The following is a 21,952-nucleotide window of genomic DNA, read 5'->3' on the forward strand; positions in this document are numbered from 1 at the left end:
GGGGCTGAGGGAAGGTATTAAGATCTGGCCATGTTTTCTTTTTCTCCTTGAAGATTAAATTAGGGGGTTTTCCTTCCCAAGATGAACCTGTCTAGCTTTGCCTGTAGGGAATGCAAACCTCCCTGTCCTCGTCTCGAATAATGAGCCTTTGGGTGGATATTCTCCTTCCTGTCCCACAGTGAGTGTGAGCAAACAGAGGCCTGGCTTATACCAGCTGGGTCTAAACCATGACAGGCACACCTAAAAGCCTTGATTTTCAAAATAAAAAGCAGCGGTTGACTAAATATCAGATTTTGTTCTCTTCTGTGGAGCTGCCACACACATTCAGTGCTTCTCAAAATAAAGCAGCTTTCCAACAAGGGCTTACAAACCTGCTGATGGGACATATGTTTTTAAAAAGGTCCTAGTATTAGGCTTTCCTTGCTTTTCAGCTTTCCTTTCTTTTCAGCTTTCCTGTGAAGCCATGTTCTGAGCAACCACTCTGTAAAGTTGAACCACTGACTGTGAGCAGGCAGTGACCAGGTCCAGCAAGCACTGCCAAGAGCAATGCAGCAGCTCACAGGGTGTTCACAGCCTGAAAGTTCTGCTGAACTGGTGGTACAGAAACAGGCAAGTTTTCTATCTATACACACACAGCAATTTCTTCTTAGAATCTGAAGTCTTTTAATTAATTCACTCATGCTTAGCATCATGTATGCAGAAACTTGTTTCTAGTGTGACCATTGACAGATAGGTAGACTGCCCACAGCCTGGTTTTCTTTTGCCCAGTGAAAAGAATTTCATAAAAGTATCTCCTTATCCTTCATATAAGATGTGGTTGATGTTAAGAATAAATTTAAACAAAAATAACTTTCCATCTATTTCTGAATGTGTAAGACTGTTAAAACTTTAACTGAGTAATAGCCATTGACCCAAAAGAGCCCTTCAAAATTTCTTGCAAATCAGTTGCTGGATCATTGCTTGTTAAACAAAGTCCTGCTTCTGCCTCCTGTGGTCTCATGCTACGAAAAAAATTAATTAATTAAAAATGCAATTGCTATGGCCACTGGAAACTACACAAAATATTTTGGTAAGTGAACGTAAGAAACAGTTATGGTAATTATAAAACATTTTGCTGCAGAATTTCCAGGCTGCTTTCCTTTAGCAAAGCTAGGTGTAATTTTAATGCTCCTTTGGGTCAGAAATAGGTAAAGCACTTCTAGTAGTTAATCAGCCACACTTCTGTCCAGTAGCCACTACACACTACTCAGAGGTTTCCCCAAAACTTATCTAGCATGCAAGAATGAGAGAATAACTGTATTTCTAAATACTGGTAAGGATTTGTCTATCAATGTCAAAAGGCAAGGAAGTGAATTATTCCCATTAGTTCTCTTTAGCTAGGAAAGATGGTCATCTCTAAACTATTAATACTTTTGGGGTGTTTTAAAGTCAAGTAGTAACAGATTCTGTAAAATGAATGAACTTTCGCAGGAAAAGATAGCATTCCACAGAGAGATTTTTACATCTTTGTTGGAGAACATGAAGTACATATGAAAAATTAAAATTATGAAAAATTAAAACACACATAAAAAATCAGTGGTGTGTGGAATGGGCTGCCTATGCACATAGTTCTATGTAGAAATCAAATACATACAGGAAAGTAGTGGCCATGATCAGAGTTAACATTTCTGGTACCACCTATAAAGTAGAATCAACTATTCAGTAGAACTTTAACCTTCCTTTCCTATAAAATAAATACCCAATACTTCATAATAAAATTTTCTTCTTCTAAGCCACATACAAGTAAATACGTATTTGAAGGAGAATAATACATTTTAAAAATACATCTTCCAATATATGTGGCAGACCTTCCATTGATGTTGGTCAGACATGTCACAGGTGAAATCACTGGGGACTGCTGATGAAGCCAAGAGGAACCAAAGTCAGTATGGTAGGATTCTAGAGGAAGGAGTAATGATCTCAGGAAATCTGCATCTTCTCCACTAACTTATTTTTCTTTTTATTCAGTAGCATATGAGAGAAGTGACACTGAATCTTTTATCACTGTATCCTGGCAATACAGATATCTTTATAATCACTCCATGCATTTACATCATCCTTGAGAGAGTAGTTTTAATACTTGAAAGTTAACTATTGCAGAAAATAAACACAAAATAGAGTAAGATATATGCGAGCTTTGGGTCAAGTACGTAAAAGTAAACCTCCCCTCCAAAAAAAGTAATGAAACATTTTTGTTAAAACAGCCCCTCCTAAAAAACTGCAAGTACTGTAAGTGATAATTGAAATTTTGTAAACTATATACGTTACAGATCTTATAAGTTAGTCTACATTTGTAATATTAATTTACTTCCCTCCTTTCTGGTGAATAAAGCTGTTTTTTTCCAGTGTAGTAAATTTTGATTTCTTTTTTTCATTGGTACTAACTGTTCTAGGAGGAGGTAAAAGAATATCCAGCTGTCTTAAGGTTTGCAAAAAACATTTAAAAGTTAAAGATTTTTCTCTGCTCCTGGGAACTCATACCTGCAGTGGTCCAAAAGTGTCATCATCATATTTAAAATAGCATTCAAGAAGATTGTAAAAACCAGAATGATAAAAACCTCTGAAAAGCTGTATCAGTTACAGCCCTCATACTTCCCAGAGTATTCAGTATTATGCCCAGGCCCCACAGTGAGATTAGTTTGAAACAGTGGTAGAATGCAATCAGTACAACGGTGAATTTCAAACATCAGTCTTGTATTTGGTGTCTTCTGCCAAATATGTCTCTGTCCTGAAGGCAGACCAAAATCGTTTCTGCCTAGATATTACCAGTTCCACAGCACATCCTAAGAAAGCAGGAATCATTGAAATTTTTTTTTGTCTTTGTTTCAGTGTTTGCTGAAATGTTACATTACAAATTAGTAAATCAGATCAAAGTCCCCTGTATGATATAATCCACAAAGTGCAAGCCATTAAACAACTCTTGTAACAGGGACAGTTAACACTCATGTAATCCACTGTTACGTTTGCCAAGCTGTGACTTTTGAAATAAAAGATTTTTTAGCTGGCCTACACTTATTTTAAGCCAGTAAGAAATATAGTCATGAGGTATTCCAGAACACTCCATAAACTTAAATTATCAGTCTCTCATCTCTTTATCCCCTCAGCCCCATCTGTGTTTGAGTGATCTTCAGCAATGGGAGCAATCCCCACCCCCTTTTTTTTTTTTCCTCCCCCAAATAAGACTCCAAGAAGTAAATGGTAATAAATATAAAACAATATATTCATGTTCAACTTGTATGAGTGAATAAATCTGGCTTTCAATATAGATCTTATGTAAGTGCTGAAATTCAGCAGAACAGACGCAGGCTCCCCTGCCAGCAGCTGTAAAATCTCATGCTCATTTGGAAAATTATCTTATGGCAAACCTCTTAGTTGGCAGCTGAAATCTGTGTCATAAAAAAATCTTAAAATCTTGATATTTACTCTTTGAATATAATTAATTTTACCTCTGTACCACAAGCATTCCCTATATAAAGACATTCTTGTGCCAGTGCAATACTAATTAATTTCAGAGGGAAATTCACAACATTTTAATGGATATAAAAATTTTTAACATAAATAACTGAACTACATTTCCATACTTGACTGTGTTAACAGCTTAATATTTCAAGTCTCTTATAAAGTATATTTAGCAAAGAACAGGCATGCATAAAAGAATTTTCACTGTATTTCTCCCTTCAAAGTATTTGGAAGAACATAGGGAAATGAATATATGATATGGGTATTAATGTTGAGGGAAAGATTAAATGTGTTAAAAATAGCTGGATGCCTATTGAAAAAAATTAGATACAGCTTAAATCTGGTAAAGTGATCAAGTAGTTTCATGTTGTGAAAGATGTACTGAAATATACTGTAATATATAATGACAATAATACTGTCACTCTTTATGAAAGAGTTTCAATTTCCTTCCAAATCTCAGCAATAATGAGAAAGAAACCAGATAAAAAGGGAAATTCCAGTTTCCCTAGAGGAATAAGCATCTCAACAGTTAGCAAACTGTACAGAAAGAAATCTCAAACTAGTGGCCAAAAAAATCAAAAGGGATGTAGATGACATCCAAATGAAGCATTTTCTTAACCAAAGAAGGACTGTGGGGTACAAGACATATCAAGAAAATGTCAGCCATCAAAACTGAAGCTAATGGTTTGAATTGGACAAGGTAACAGCTCCAGTTTGAAATTATCACACCCTATGCATTTTTTATGGTAATGAGTCTGGGGGACATCAGTCTCTTTTCTATCTATTCCTTTTCCTCCAAGAGCATAGGAAACCAGCTGAAATTTTTTTCCAAATTTCAGATATATGTAATAGAATTCTAGTTTTAGATTAGCTAAGAGTTCCTGGTCAGAAAATATTACATCAAAAGATTTCTGAAAAGAAAACGAAAACCAACTTGGATTACTGCTTCACTACCTAAGAGGGGGTTAAATTCTCCCATATGTCTTCCTAAGAACCATTTTTATGAGGAAAAAAAAATCATATTGGTGTCATTTTTTCTTGTACTATGTCACAGTGCTGGTATTTTAGTGCCATACATTTGACACAAGAGGGTTGTTAACTATGATACTTTGACCTTTCCATCACACTAGCTTCATTTTATGTTTATTCCTATTGTTTCTTGTTTATATTGTCAGAAACCAGATAACATGAAAGTTCTGGTAAAAATCTAAGTTGTATAAAAATAAAAGTCTCTACTAAAATTTTTAATCTAACATTTTATATTTTCTAGCATTGGCAACAAAGAGAGCATTAGAAATATAAAGCAAAAAACCAGTCGTTATTATTACAGTATTCCTAAGGAAACAGGCAAAGATACAAGGAAGGCTTAATCTTAATCTTCATCTTTATCTTTGTATTTGTCTACATAGTGTCCAATGCAACTTCAGTATATTAAACATTAAATGGGAAAGCCAAGTAAACATTGTACCTATAGCATAGTTTATCTGAAATTTGGCTTTAAGATGGGAAACCACTGAAGGGTGGGTAGAAGCAATAGAGAAATATCACAGAAAATATTATACAGATATACAGAAAGGGTAAGACTCCTGTGGAAAAAAAAAAATAAGAAAAAAAAGAAACCAAACCTTAACAGTTCCCTCAGCACTGCATCTGCCTGTAGAAATCACAAAAAGATGCTAAAAAATTTCAGAAGTGAAAGAGACCTTATTATCAAGCACTCATTGAAGAAGAAATTTATCACCTCCATTATGCTCTGGGTGAGAGCTCCTCTCTGCTCTGCCCATTATTTTAACCAGAAGGCAACACAAGATGTGGGAAGGAGAGGGTAACCTGCAGGCAGTTGTTAAGGTTATTCTCAAAATATATAATGACTGTGAATCTGAAAGAAATGTGCTAGAGCACATTTCTCTGGGAAGCATGAGAAGTTTTATGAAGAGATAGTGAAAAATATTCTCGCTTCTTTACTATCTATATTTGGAAGATATGCACTGTCTGCACCAGTAATAGTCTGACTACTTACCCTTCTGTAGATGATATGGGATAGCCTATTATAGATCATAACACGTGAACAGATTTTTACAGCTCCTGTCTTGCAGTGACTTACACATAATATATTCATTGTTTTTAACAGGGTTCTTTGCTGAATAAAGGATTGCAGCTGTGAGGATATTATTGCAGAAAAAGAATCTCTATGCAAAATTAAAATGTTATAAAATGTGTATAATTCAGTAATCTTAAAGGACAATAAGAACACAAATAACTTAATTACTCTTACGAGATATCAAAGCAAAATTTTTCTCCAATAAACACTTTTAGCCACTCAACTATTAATAGGGTATAAATAGTCAGTAAGTCAAATCTGTATTTGACAGTATACCTAAATTTTTTGGAAGACTACTTTCCAAAAGGACATAATAGAACTATTTCCTATTGTAGAAACCATACTTTTGCTGTGTTTACAGAAAACTGTCTGTAAATCACTGGATGACAACAGGAACTTGTTCTTTACACAGTGCTAGAGATAAAATTTTCTATCTCGATCACCTAAACTTTTGTACAAAAATAAAGGATTGAGGTCCAATGGTTGATTCAAACTGAACAGAAACAAAAGTGCTTAACACAAGAAAGGACAAGCAACATACTGAGACTTGTAGTTGGAAACAGAGAATAAAAGGTGATCCAAAACAGGTAGTAAAGGCTTCCACACACACATTGGTTAAGTTCTTCATATTGAATCTATATTTCTTATGAAATTAAGCCCAAGATCCTACTATACAGAGCTAAAAATTCTTTCAACATATATTCTCTTTCTTGGTATAAAGTCAGAGTTTTAAAAATTAATATTACTTAAAATAGACTACTTATTTGCATAGCCTACCAAATAATTTCTGGCCATTAGCTTATTCTTAAAAGTAACTAGTATTCCACAACTACATATTTAAGCTGGACACACATTCAACATGAACACTTTTGTTTCTGAGGTGGATGGTGCAAATCTTAGAAGGCTGCCACTAACAACATAAGCAGACACTAAAAATAGATCAGGACAATGTCAAAAGATAATATTACCCTGAAGTCTAATGGGACTCCAAACTTCATTAATGAAGTTGGCTCATTTCTTACAAATGCTGCTTGGAGTCACTGTATCTTCAAAGTTGAATTTGTGGTCTCAGTTCTACAAAGGAGAAGATGAAGGTGGAGAAACCTTGTGCACAATGTTACAGTGGGATTCTTCTCGTACTGTAATGCAACCACACATAACCTTCACATTTTGTACTGAGTGTAACAAGAAGAAATACCAGCTAGTCTCAGAAAGTACTTTTAAAGTTGGGGGAAATTAAAGTATGTGAATTATTAATTCTATAAGTATAAAAAAAATAATTACTGTGCTTTTTTGTTACCTTATTTCTCTAGATGCCCTCAAGTCTTTATTCCCTTTCAACGAATTGCACATAGATAAGCACAATATCCATCAGAGCCTGTGATCCACTGCAACATGCTAAATAAACTGCTGTTTGCAAGGCTGAAGTATTTTCTTCCATTTTCCATTGTCTTTAAGAGTATTATAGGCATCTTCTTAGAGAAAGCTCTGGAGCCTACAAAGCTAAATGCCATGTCTTTCACTTCACTGTGAATAAAGTTCTCAAGCAAGATCTGTAGATATACACAAACATTTGTCTAAATCAAATAATACCACTGAGAAGAGACTTATAGAGTGTAAAAGCATCACACAAAGCTCATTCTTTTCCCTCAGTGTAACTAACTACAATACTCTCAGGCATCATTTATAATCTCCCTGCCTAAAAGGACCATTTAAAGGCATTTTCAAAGAATATTAGTCACCACAGCCTAAATAGAATGAAACAGCAAGTCCAGCCTAGTGAAATATGTTGAACTCTTCAGGCACCTATCCATATAAAATGACAAACAGAATGCTTTATTAAGGATTTCTTTTGATTTATTGCAATGAGGCTTGGTTTCTGCCTTTATCTCAGGAGGCTGGGTTTTTTTAATCCTTTTGATTGCAGCAGTGTAGACAAGTATTTGTCCATTGATACTTTAAAATAATTCTATACATTATAAACACATTTAAACTACTTTTGGGATTACCTCTACAAATCAGAGGTTCTGATTACATGATAAAAATTACAGAATTTTTCTTAAGGAAGTTCAAGGAAAAAAATGCAGATGGTAATTCCTTTGTTCCATGAATTTATAAATTACTTGCTAAAAGCTCAAGAGAAGCAGAAATCTCCTTTAAGAGAATTTTGAATTTTAAAACTTTCAAACAGAAAGCACATATGAAATGTCCAGAGTATGTTCTGGACAGGGATTTATAGGAGAAACAGGAATTTTATAAATGAATCTTAATTACTTCTTGTAGATTCATCTGGCAGTAATATTGGGAAAAGCATACACATGGATATAAAGGATTGGTTGGAGAACACACTGGAAAATTGGCACATCAGCATAAATCCAGTGCTTTAGAGATATGTTATAATCACAGAAGAGATGAGTGAGGTGTAACCACCCAGGCCATAGCTTGGCACTCCAGAACAATTTTGTGTACTGTGCTGGGTGCAGTGCACTCTCCCATACCAGGGGAGTCGGAACCAGTGTAGCTAAAACTGGGCTGGAGCAGGCATATCCACATCAGCTCTAATCATGCCTGACCTGCAGGACTGACACACAGTTTATAATCAGAGGAAAGTGCACAATGCTAATAATCCACAAATCTAGTGAAGCACTTCAAATCCGTGTTCCTTCTCTCACTGTCTGAGAAGAACACTTTGGAAGCAGTAACAACTTATAAAACTGCATTTCTTGCTCAGACAAAACATCACATCTACACAATCCTGTAAGTACAGTTATGCTTCTTTGTATGACTCATGCATTTGCCAATATTACAGACCTCTAAGCCTCTGAGCTGCAGGTATGTCTTTAAAAATTGTTTTAGTCTTCAGAACTGTAGAAAGTACTGGGTTCTTTTAGAGCAGCAAGTGTGTCATCTTAAGATAGCAGAAGGCTAAAATAACAATGGCTGATAGCAAATGTAAACCCCAATAAACTTGACTGCAAATAAATAAAGTTTTATGGCTAAACAGTAGAACACAGATTAGTATTTTAATAACCACTCTGATCCCCTTTTCTTTTTTATTGGTTCTGTCAGCATCACTATTCTCAGAGAAGCCATTCAAACTCTCTCAATGTTTACCAATGGCACATAAAAGCATTGCAGCATACCCACCGCCACACAATGCAAATGTCATCAGAGATGAAAGATTGCCTGGTTTGATCATAACACAACAGTCAGTGGCTGTCAGCTGTATTTTCTCCATTGGAGATTTTAGTCTGATGGCTTCTGACTGACACAGGGCTGAGATTAAATCATGATGTTTCCATGGTTTATCTGAACCTGACACATCGCATTAACAATCTGTCATATCTCCGTAGATTCTGGGAGGTTGAAGGAAACAAGGAATGAGTTTCCTTCTCATATATCCAAGCTCAAGTTGTAAAAGCCACCAACATTTCTAACCTCTATGGGCATTAGTTTTAATTAGCAGTTTTATGCATTTCAGTTTAGTATAAAATTGTATGTTACTGTAGAAAAGTCCTCACTAACTCCATTTTTACTTAGCATGAAATGACTATTATTTATGTCTTTGTTTCTTGCCTTATCATTACACTGGATATTTAATAGCATGCACAATAAGCATTTGATTACTTGTGATGCTTTGTTGAACCTCCCCTGCTGCAACTTCAGGCCAAATGAAGTCCTAACACAAATTAGTCCATATTTCACAAACACTTAGAGAACAAGCATATAATACCCTGCACCTTGCTCAAAAACTACTGCAGAGGAAAACCTGTCTTCTGAACCTTGACTGTCTAAACTCTTATTATCTGAAAAATTCATTAGTAATAAAAAAAAATAGTAGGGAGTAAATTGTCACAGACATTTTTAATTTTTATGAATGACCTAGTCACAACACATCAAATCTTTAATTATTTGTAGTATCACAGTAACACAGAGTGTCAAGGGTTGGAAGAGATCTCCAGAGATCATCAAGTCCAAAACCCTTGGCAGAGCAGGACTACCTAGTGTAGGTCACACAAGGACATGTCCAGGGTGGGTTCTGAATGTCTCCAGACTCCACAACCCCCCTGGGCAGCCTGTTCTAGTCCTGTCACTCTCACAGTGAAAAAGCTTTCTTATGTTTACACAGAATCTCCTATGCTCAAACTTTTGCATTCATTACTCCTTGTCCTATCATTGGTCAACACTGAGAAGAGCAAGTAATATATATGTAGATTTATAAATATAATAAATATAAAATATCATCAAAATATATTTGATCTTCCTGGGTAGATAGAAAGGCAGCATTTCTGGTTTTAGTAAAATATTTGACTTAATTACTTTTATAAGAGAATATGTGTTTAAAATATTTTGCTGGGCTAATGAGAAGCATCTTCCTGTGACTTCTGCATTGCAAGTCATTCTAGAGAAAATATTGTCTCCATATGAGAAAAAGTGTTTTTTTGAGACACACATAGAATAATCCAAGTAAGGAAGTTACCTTCCAGTTTTTGAATGAGATTTCTGCATATAGCACACAAGTGTCTCAAGGGCTACAGCTGAACATCACATGGACATATCCATTCCAATATTGGGAAAAAAAATTAAAAGTTTTGCTTTTGGGTATTGAGCATTTCCAAAATCAAGAAGGTGGTTGAAATGAAGTACTAGTATGAGAGCAGTAGTAAGGCAAACTTCAAAAAAGCTCTCCTGCAATGGGCAACGAAGTAGCTGCCTGTGCTGAGAGACAGTGTTGGGAGGACTGAGAGCTCCATCTGCCTTTCTGGTAGCACAAGACAGTGACTGCAGTGACTGGAGGAGGGATGCCCTTGGCTCCCCTCTTCCTCTGATTTGCAACTTAACTTTTTGCCTTTGACTTTTAACCCTTCCACCCAGGTATTAAGAGGCTTCTGTAGTAATGAACAACTTTGTTGTTCTTTAAGGTTTCTTCATGCCTTTGCCCCTCATAAATCCAGAGGCAGTTCAGTCCTAATGAAAACTACATAGGTGCTATGAAAAAAGAATTATAGGGGAAATACGCTGCACTGGTAAGGACCTTCATCTGTGAAACACTGTTGCTTGTCCTCCTGCCTGGACACTCAGACAGTTTTCCCTCTCTCTCTTTTGGTTTTTTTACAAAGAGAAAATCTCACTTTTAGAGCCAATGTCAAACAAGATTGATTTATGCCTGCAATGTATTAGAAATGGTTTGGGGTTTTGGTTACATCAGCTAAGTGAGATGCAATATGAAAAATTACCTTTAGCTGGTTAAACTCAGCTTGCTCCTTGACTGTGTTTCCCAAACAGGGTCCTTTGGGATTATAATTTTTTTCACCTATTTTGAAAGTCATAGAATATTTACTTTTAAACATTCCTTGCTCCAGAAGAAGCTGCTTGTTTAAGTGTATTTCATCAAATCTTTAATTTTTGTTGATTTTTTCCTGTATTAAATTTGTATTATTGTCTGAAAAGCAGACAAAAAATACGGTTGTGCTAAGCATATGGTTACTAAGGAAACTACCTGCACAGCAATAATTATCATACGGTCTTAGAAGTTTAGTTCCACATGCTTTTTCATTTTGATTCATTAATTTTGATGATGAATTTGGGTATGAATTATCCTGTCAATTAAATACCTGTAACAAATAATGGTTGTGTTCAAGTATCATTAATAACACCAGAGATTTTGCTACCTCACTAACTAGTTTCTCTAAAATGGAAATGAATATATGGAGTTATCCATTTGCTGGTGGTCTATTCTAGTAACTTGTTTGCACTTATACAAATTGATACTTTCATTATTACAGCATTTAGAAACTGAGCTGCACTAGAGAATTCCCATTTGTTAAGTGCAGAGACACACCATTAGAGCGCTACATTCATAGGCTCAGAGTGGTCTTTTCAGTGCACAACACCTATGTCACCAAGCTCTTTGGTGACAGTCTCCTTCCAGCTAAAGCCAAGGACTGTCAGGATGCCACAGCAGGCTTCCATTTTGGCTTCTCTTCCTCCATCCCTGTGCTTAGATACACTCATATGAGCTGTTGTCCTCCATTCTACAGTCACTTAATGTAATCACAGCTCCAAAGACTCAGACCTTCACCTTACAATTCATCAGCCTGCATGTGGTTAGTCCAAATACAAATTCAGTGGGAAGCTGATGGTTTTAATCTCCAACTGTCCACAGGTATTTCTGCTGAAGGAATTAATTGCAAACTGGACAGTCAGCCACACTCTTTCATCACGGTAATTCTAAACAATTCTATAAGTAATCCTGTTTGGTTTATTTCAGTAAGTATTACAGCTTTTAGCATTTCATAGATGAGAAAATAAAGCTAAAAATTGCAGGGTTTTAATTCAACAAAACTGCTGCTCTGCATCTACTGCTGTAATTTTGAAGCATGGTGTTCATTTTCCCTTCTATAGGCCAATAAACAAAGGGAATGGGGAAACAGCAATACATTCCGGTTTTGCCTGAAAACTGCATTCTCTATGGATCACTAACTTCCTCTTCTAATCAGTCCTTTGCAATATACTGTTGGTAGCATTCAACCCTGAAAATATGTTGAAAAACTATAAAACAATTTCATGTATCACTGTGCCAATGCAAATTTGCAGTGGAAAGACTGTGAGAAGATTTACTAAATACAGATACAATTCTGGTATCTACTAATGTATAAGAATTAAACAGGAGTCAGTGAAACATTTGACAGCCAATATTTCACAAATAGTTGCTTTTTTTACCAAATACACTTCCTATATATGTAGAATGTATAGACCTCAAAACAGGTAGCATCTGTAATTGGTTTTTTCTGCTGTTGAACAAGGATTTCTTGTAGGTTTTCTATATGTATACATAAACACACAGAGATCTGAATGAACTACACAGTGAAACTTAGGTTCTTTTTAATGATTCTCTTACAGTGACAGAAATACTCTCAGGCTGAGTAAATGCATTAGAATAATTTTAAACTAGTAGAAATAGAAAAAATAAAAAGAACTGTTGGAGTGCTTTAATTTAAAGTATATGTTTATTTTGTGTGGGCCATTGTCACAGAAAGTTAACATGCCTGTCACTAGAACTAGGCAAGAATTTTTCTGTTCAGAAAAATGATGCTGCAAAGAAATTTCCTTATTAGATGAACTGAATTTGCATGACACTGAAAGCTATTTGAATTTAACACGTTAGTTAGTCACCTGTAGGGACTTTGCTTCAATAAATCTTAAATGTTTCTTTTACTGGAATACAAATTGCATTAATGCATTTTTAATCACCCTTCTCACTGAACAAAAACCAAAAACCAAAAAACCCACCAAACCAGAACAGATAAACCCCCCCTCAAAAAAATATCTGATTTTTGCTACTTGACAAATCAAAGGAAGATCTCTGGGAAGAATTATAATAAGCTATCTAACTACAATCCAAAATTAATTTAGAAATTCTCACTGAGAGAACAAAAATATTTTTCCTTTTAAAATGAAGTTATATAATTTATCAGAAAAATGGTAAAATACCAACTAATCTGAATTTAACTCTAATTGCAGGTGGTTTTAACTGCATTAGTTAGTTATTAATTTATGGCAAAATTCACAAAACCCATTGCTGGAGTAACTTTAACTGTCCACCCTTGTGTAAAACTGCCAGCACAGCAATAGCTAGCGAGGTAAAAAAGAGAGCACATATTGTGTGGATAAAACCAGTGAGAAGGTATCCACCCAAAACTGATCAAGATGATGGCCACCACAGTTAAACAGTAGGCTAGTGAATTGTGAAGATAGCTTTCATAAAAAAGAAGTCAGCATGAAAAGAAGTATAGAAGGATGAAATTTTAAAATAGTGGGGGGAGATTATGGAGTGGAAAGAGAAGCAGCCCAAAACTGCTTTTGTCATGCTAGAGGTCATCTAGACATAACCATACACCTGACAGAGCATCATCCCCACTTGATGCTGCAAATAGTCTGTGTACAGCTGGTGATCTAGATTGTTAGAGGTGCTAGAAGGAGAGCTGATTTCTCATGGCAGACATATCTACAGATTATTGGAAGTGTCAAGGGTGAAGCATCCATGTCTCCAAACTTGCTTTCCCATAAGGGGTAACATGCTTGTACCCCACCTGTCCTCTGGGGAAGCAAGTGCACATATTTGTCTTGCAGGGAAGGTACTGAGAATTTTTGCAATTACTAATAGAAGAGTATATAGAAATTTATACCTGTTTATTAACATTTTGATTTGTATTTTGATTTGTTATATTGTTGTATTTGTTGTACTGATCCTGCATATCAACTTCACTAATTAAAAGTTAATTACATGCTGTTTATAACTCAGTACTTTAATACTGTGAACCAGCAGTTTTTTGCCCTGAAAATCCATACATGGCTAAACTCAGTTCAAGAAAGGTTCAAGTACCTGAAAAATTGTACTCACGTAGTATGATCATTTAATGGGCAGTGTTCTTCTTGCCCAGGATAGAGATTTGCCCCTCTTCCAAGTTCCCACTTGAATATGTTTGTGTTATGGATAGAATTATTTCCTGACATCTGTTCCAAGGCTGGCTGATACCATCCACACTTGTTTTTATCTTCAAAGTCGCAGACTTCCTTAACTTTAGAGATGAACAGTAAATACTTGATTTTTACATAAAAATTGAAAATCATTAATTGATGTTGTGATAAAGTATTCAAGATATCAATTAAAAAAGATGAAATTTGTAGTATCCATGAATACTTATGCGTAGTTTTTCCTCTATAGATAACAATTATTTTTGTTCTTTTCCATTAGGCATATTATAATTTTGTGAATATACCAATTCTTTTGCACTTCAGTATCTACTTTCATATTTACTCTGACCAGCTCTCACACCATTCTAATAATCTATCATGTGACATACACTGAAACATATGTAAAATTCATCATCTATGAATCTGCCAGCTGCTGAATTGTTCTTGCTTCCATCCTGTAGACTGACATTAGCAGCCCATTGCATATTGTGTACCAAGTCCATGATTAAAACTCCAGCCAACCAAATCCATATCTGAAGCAGTGCCCACAGTACCTGAAAGACTCATAATAATGCAGCTTTTTTGAATTACTGCCAAATATTGAATTTTTATCTTACTAAATAAACATGCAGCTGCTTGAGCCTCAGTTTTTCCTTCCTGAGCAATTCCACAAGAAAAGGGAGCTCACTGCCATCCCTCCCTCACAATTAATCCCCCTGTAAGAATATTTAAGAGGAAAAATCCCAATTATTTTCCATTTCTGTTATGAATATTTACTGTCTAGTACATCTTCCTCAATGCTTTGCAGAAACTTTTCCTAGGTGATCCAAGATAAATGTTGTCACTCTCCAGAACTTGTAAAAAGGTTATTGTACCCAAGTCTAAGTCTGTGCTGTGAGAAATGTGCACAGAAATTATATTTTCTTTTAACCTATGAAGCTGAAATCCTAGCATAGCTGAGGTAACTTCTTTGTCAAAACCCCATAGTGCATCCCAGGACTGTGCCTGATGCTTCCTTTCTTGAAGTGTAAAAATACTGGACTAAGTAGTGAGTTTTAATTTAAAGCATGTATATCTGTAATAAAGAGGAAAACCACAGCCACAGTGATCTCATTAGTTACCCATATAAAGATTTGTGAATTTTTTCCTGAGAATTATGAGAGGCATTGTACTCAGTGTTTATCCCCCCTTTTAAATGTGTTTGTAAACAACATGTTTCAAATGCCTATAAGAAAGATAACACCTTCCAGAGAATATATTTCTGCCCTCAATCTGGATATACTTAACTCCTATTCCAGCACCGTTACTTCAGTGATAAATTGTCATCATTTCTGTAGTGACAGGAGACTTCAGACAGAGCAAATAGGGAAAGGTATGTTCTCCATATAGCTGTATATCTCTCAGAATGAAAAAATGTTTGAGACAACATAAATATCTGAGGAGGAAAAAAAAAATTCTATCCAAAGGGCTCTGCAATTATTTTTCAGTGCAGTATTTGAATGGTTGGTGTTTTTTCACAATATAGGAAATTACCCAGTGATATTTATATATTGTATTCATTTCTCTCAGAGTATTTCCCACATAAGAAAATGAGGGAGTTTAATGTTCTACTTCCTCAGACTTGAGAGAGGTGATTATGTTCCCTACACAATATGTAATGAATGCAGAGTTTTGATCTTCAGTGAGAAGAGTTTAGCGTGCAAAGGCTGATGAGGTCACTGTCTTTAGATGTCTGTCACCTCCATTAATCAACTTCAGTACAGCAGTATTTTCAAGTACTGTTCTCTAAGGCAAAAGAAAGTAATTGATAGTTTCTTCTAAAATGCCATAGTGTGAACCGGTGAAACTGAGAATCGATCAACAAATGTCTTAGACTTCTGTGGACAATATGTGGTGACCCTGTCTATTGTCGCAGTGTTTCCATCTCACAATCAGAGCTATAGGAATTTGTAGGCTGGAACTCACTTCTGTGTGGAGTATGCTGAATTTCACGACTATTGCTGCTGAAAATACTCTCTATTAAAAAGAAACCCCAAACTCATAATCATTGATGTAGGTTTAAGATGCAGACCCAGGTGTCCCAGATATACACCCCAAATGTGATGCTATAAAGTTATTCTCTCTCCCAATCTGGACTAGTGAATATTTGAAACACTTAAAGATGTCATAGGTCAGTTAATTTGAGAAACCATGATCACTTTAAAAGATTGTCATGTACAGTACCAGTCATTGAGGAACTGAGGATTCCTCCTCTCTCTAGCAATACTTTGAATCAGAGTGACAAGTCTAAAGTGGACTATTAGATGACAGAAGATGTATAACATCTAAGATTCCAAAATTAAGAGCAAATCTTTTTTTTTTTTTTTCTGAGGGAAAATGACATTAGAAATAGCATGTATGTGCCAATATCAAATTGCAAAGGTAAATATTGAGTTGTTAAATTGTTTAACAGTTTCAAACTTATGTGGCAGTAAAGTATGAGATTTAGTACACTCACCACAGTCTGATTCATCAGATTTATCAGAGCAATCAGGTCTGAAATCACACTTCTGGGTCATCTGGATGCAATGGCCAGAGTCTCTACAGACAAATTCCTTCTCTGTGCAGTTGTTCACGGGGAGCGTGGCAGGAACTGAAGTTCCTGATGTAGTTGTGGAGATTGTGGGCAAGTTTCCTTTGGGGAAAAAAAAAATGTTGAGCAATGGGACAAAGTGCTCTAGCTTTGTAATAATTCCTGCCTTTGCCACTCCTGTCCTTTGTGAAGTGTATAGCTTTACTGGAAGCGTGCCTGGGCAGCCAAGTTGAAAGACAAAAATGCTGCCCAGAGACAACCAAATTGAACATTTCCGCAGTGGAAAGCAGTAGGTTGGTCATGCAGGCCAGGCAGAATTCATACAATCTTTGACACTTGCAGAAATTATACCTTTTATGTGCCTTTCAAATATGGATTAAGTCAGTGAGCAATTTCAAAAAAACTAATGCTATGAAGACTGACAGAACAATCCCAAAAAATTAATTTCCCTGCAAACCAAGGGAAACAGATTATTCTGGTGATAATGGCTTTTTTAACAAGTTGATTACTGCAAGTAACTGTGGAAATTGCTATGTAACCTTCTTACATTGTAATTTCATCACTGAAAAAATATTTTTTTCTCATTAGAGAAATTATTCTGAGGTCATCATCTTGTTCCACCACTTCCCTTGTGTTTCATTTGACCTCCTAATCACTTCTTTCAAATCAACCATCTTCGCCTTTTCTCCTATTTATTAAGCATTTTTTTTCAGGCCCACTGTCATTTCTTGAAAATCCTTACTATTATTGTCCCTAAAAGGAATTTTCAGTTCATATCTCCTTCTTTAAATTTAATCATTAATGAAATTATTAGCTGTAATGCACAATGCATTTGAGCAATACACCTTAGTTAATTAAAAAGAATATTTCAAGAATTTTAATATCAAATTTGTCTGGCAAAGCAAGGAATTATTTTTTCCCCCTGAGGCCTGGAGCACTAAGACCAATAATAAATTCCCTAAAATAGGAAGCATTTATATTTTGTAAAGTAGAAAGCACATCTATGACATCAAATTAATTATACTTTAATCAAATGATTAATCCCATAATAACATAAAAAAAAAAAAAAAACTTAGGGAAAATAGCCTTAGAAGAAATAATTGCATGATATATTAAATGTCTCTACAGTTCATAATTGTAGGGAGGATCACATTGGTCAGAATTTTTAAATATAAATGTCACATTCAATTCTCTGTTCCTAGTCCACTGGAACAGGAGAAGAAATTTTGCAGCACTATAACCTCCACAACAACTGAAAAGGAAGAAGAATATACACCTTTCTCTCTTTTGAAAGAACAATTTTTCTATATTTTATATTTTAACCCAGCTCAAGCATCATTGAATAACATTTTTTTAGGGCATTCAACTGGTCCATCAAAGTATTATGCTCAAGTTTTGACATCTTTAGTATTACTTATGAGGAACTTTACCATCAGACCTATTTCTTCCTGATCAATAATTATCTATTGGAAGTGGAACAAGAGCAACCAGGTGCCTAGGGCTTAATTCTACGCTGTAGGGACATGGGAGTCCCATTTACATTTAATATGGTAGAAGATGCCATAGCTATTGGATATTTTATGGACTACTGCCACAGCCTCTCTTTTTTGTTGTTGAGATGTTTTTCATGGTGTGGAGGAAGTAAAATAGAGGCAAAAGGACCCTGGAGTGCCTCGAAAGTTGCTTTTAATACTAAAAGTGTTTTTAAAATGTACAACACACAAAAACTTCCTTTGCAACACTATCCACCATTATACTTGTATATTTTGTTTTATCTTTCCACATCATATGAACTTTTTTTCCTTAGTTTTGAACTTTGAAACCTTGACCCTATGTACTTTTCCAACTTTATTCTTTTTTATTTTTAAAACTGTTTTCATATCTCATTTAAAAACATGTAGACTTTCTGATTAGTCTTTTTCAGGTTTTGTTTTGGGTTTTTTTTTTTTTTTCTTCCTTGAATATAATGTATTGTACACTGAGAATTTACAAAAAAACTTTAATTCAAATAGGATATTCTAGAGTTAGTGCTAGAGTACTAATATTCAGACACTGTTCTAAATTGTTTGCTGTTCTACAGCCCTTTTATGACTGTACATCAACTGTCACACCCAATACAACACTGTAATGCCTCCTGCAGCTAACACCAGTCCTCTTAAAATTTTTCCTGTCCTGTGGAACAGGTGTGGAATCTGGTGTCTTGAAATACATGTATTTCAGGATATGATATTTTACAATTCTGTAGACATTGTACTGCCTTAGGTAGCAATGACTTTTGAGGACGGATACTCAATCATCTGAACTGCTTGTGAGCTGTAACATGGGAGCAACTGGTACAGTAAAAACTTGCAGAATTATTGGGGGAAGGCAGAAGGCAACATCAAACTGAGTTTGCCAAACAAAAGGTCAATTTGTTTACACAAAGTTAAATTTATTTTTCCTTCTGGGAATCAAGACCTCGAAGAGTTTGGAAAATGTATTCTTCTTACTGAGGGTCCCTTTTGGACCTTTTGTGCACAGCACTTGTGTGCCGATGCCTAGGTATGAAGATCTCAGAAGAAAGGAAACAAGTGTGGATTTCCTTGGCTCTTCTGAGTCTCAGTTTGTTACGATCTGACCTATTATTTTATATTTTGATTGTGAGGAAAAAACAGCCACTAGATAGAAGTTGCACAAGTTTACAAAAATAGCAGGCTTTATGATTTAAGCAAATTACAAATATTTTTTTTATCTAGTTTTTGCTTTTTTTAATATTACAAATGTAATATTTTTTTGAATATTACAAATGGCAGCAAATAATCAGCTGACAGATAGATGTTACACTTTAATTTTGTTCTTACCTTTGTAAAGAGTACAGCCTAGAAAAGACACATCATCAAGGCCAATGTCTCCAGTGAAGCCATCTCCTACAATACCTTTCACCAAGATCTAGAGAAAAAAGAAATACAAAAGCATTTTTCGCTGTATAGTAGACTTCCATTTCTCAATAAATATTTCATATCGATTGATAGAGAAGTCATTTACCACATTTCACACTCAAAATGAGATTAAATTTGTTCTAGGATATATACTTAGTAACACATTATGAAAGAGACTAATTACTGTCAGCTTTCACTGGTGGTCACATTAATCATAGTGAAACATAACAGAATGGTTGGTTTCACAATTGTGTAAATCCACTGAAATATCATAGTGATACAAATGATGGCAAGACATTATCATAAGTGGCATATTATTATTAGGTCCTTTGGTGATTATTGTAATTCCATTAATCATGATTATTTATAATAATATTCATGTGAATAAATTATATACCCTTGCACAGATCCCACTGTGATGCAAGTTAGAGATTGATATAGAACCTTTTAAAGAAAAATCTTTGATGTTATTAGAGGTTCCAATGCTGTATAAGCTAGCTTCCTCATTATTTTCTACTGCCAGGGAATGGAAGAGGTTAATGTTTGTGAAACTCCCTGGATGACAGAATATGCCCCTTTGGTGTCTTACTGAATGGTAAAAATCCGAGCAACCAAATCAACACAAAAAAACCCAAACCAAAATCTCTCATCAAGCAATACATGGGGAAAAAAAAAAAAAAAAAATTAAAAAAATAAGTGTTTTTGCTGATCCAGTAGCATTCAAATGTTAAAGGTATTTATTTGGCATTTTAAAAAATTACTTATATCACATTTTACACACATATGTTCAGGCTTCCATATTATTCTGGAATGCTGCATAACACATTTTTCATTTCCTACAAAAGATTGATATGTAAATAACGGCAAGTGTATTGCAATGCTGCTACATAGTACACTTGTTTCTAGTATTGTTGCAATTTACTAATTTACAATTTTATTTGCAAATAAATCATATTTTAAATAATAAAACACTCCGTAAGACTCAAAATTCAAGGCTCTTCTAAAAGAAGATGGTAGGTGCCTTAATTATTTTCATCAAATATTACTAACATTTTGAAATATCCTCACATCAAATGTCCTTTTCCAAAAAGATACGCTTGCATTTTACCTTTCAGTGTTTCTTTGTCCTATAGTAAATAGGAATCCTGTAAAGAATTTCCAGTTTCAGAAATCATCACTGCCTATAAAACAAGTTTCTCAGTAACTGAAGGAAATAAAATAATTCATGTACACACTAAGAACCTGGTACATATGCAGATCTCTTAGAAGTCACAATTAACATGTAACAGGAAGAAAAATCACATGCAAGAAATGCCCTTAATACTGTAAAAGTAAGAGAATGATATCAGTCTTAATATATCAGTCATATGAATAAGTCAAATTTGACACAAGTCAGTCTTAAAATGACAAATTTGTTTCTGCTATTCTGAAGTTGCATGTGAATAGCAGATTTAATACTGATGCTGTCATTACCAGGCTAAATAAAAATAACTGAGTTTCATTTATAGACTTTATCCATTTGAAAAAATAAATAAATGAACATGCTAAAAGAAGATGATTATATGTCCCTTGCTATGCATTTACGGAAGTTGGATTATTTTGGCATAAAATATACCTAATGTGAATAACAGTAAATTACAACATTGCTTCTTACTGCTGTCATCTCTGTATGAGATTCTTATTTTTCCCACAGATTACCCACAAGTATTCTTTACAATATTATGTTAGTCTTTTGTTTCCTGTTCAGGTTAAAACGGGGGCAATGCTACAGTATCAGCACTTATAGCATAAAAATACTTAGAAACATGACAAATCAAGACATCTATTATTGGAAATGCCATGCAAGAAAATTTATTATTCCAAAACAACAGACCTCCTTTCAGTATAATTTTGAGTAGGAAATACACAGACGTTTAAATGAAATTTTTACTTTGTTTTCAAAGTAATAATGATTAAATACTCATAATTAATTACTCATAAATTAGCTGAAATTCAGGTAAAAAGGCAGAGGGTTTTTTAAGTCAACTTACATGATTATTACTGAGACAGACATAAGCCCCCTTGAAATTGGATTATTTTTTGTTGGATTTGTTGGATTATTTGTTGTTGGATTTTGTTGGATTATTTGTTGTTGGATTATTTGTTGTTGTATTCTGCCAACCTCTCACAGATCTTAGACCCTTGATCAAGGTGTTTCTATCCCCATCTCTCCCTGAACCCATCTCCCCAGCCACAGCATTCACATGGTCTGAGGCCATCCTTATGTATCATCTTCTACCATCTTTTCCCTGGAGGAGGCTGCACTCCTGCACCTCAAGAAGAAACACTTTTATAAGGTGTATGAAAATATTCAAAGACAGAAGGGGCAGGACATAGCCCTGCAGT

General features: G+C 34.9%; 1 protein-coding gene across 1 annotated transcript in view; it reads right to left on the minus strand.

Annotated features, from left to right (window-relative positions):
- MALRD1 (MAM and LDL receptor class A domain containing 1) overlaps positions 1 to 21,952 on the minus strand; it is a 224,265-nt gene that overhangs the window by 136,844 nt on the left and 65,469 nt on the right. Inside the window, exons 19-21 of the mRNA XM_008492748.2 lie at positions 19,490 to 19,577; positions 16,575 to 16,751; positions 14,004 to 14,181 (exon numbers count right to left, since the gene is read on the minus strand). Of these exons, the coding sequence (XP_008490970.2) occupies positions 14,004 to 14,181; positions 16,575 to 16,751; positions 19,490 to 19,577 (443 nt within the window). The remainder of the gene's footprint in view (positions 1 to 14,003; positions 14,182 to 16,574; positions 16,752 to 19,489; positions 19,578 to 21,952) is intronic.

Source organism: Calypte anna, chromosome 2, assembly GCF_003957555.1.
Source record: "Calypte anna isolate BGI_N300 chromosome 2, bCalAnn1_v1.p, whole genome shotgun sequence".
NCBI lineage: Eukaryota > Metazoa > Chordata > Aves > Apodiformes > Trochilidae > Calypte > Calypte anna.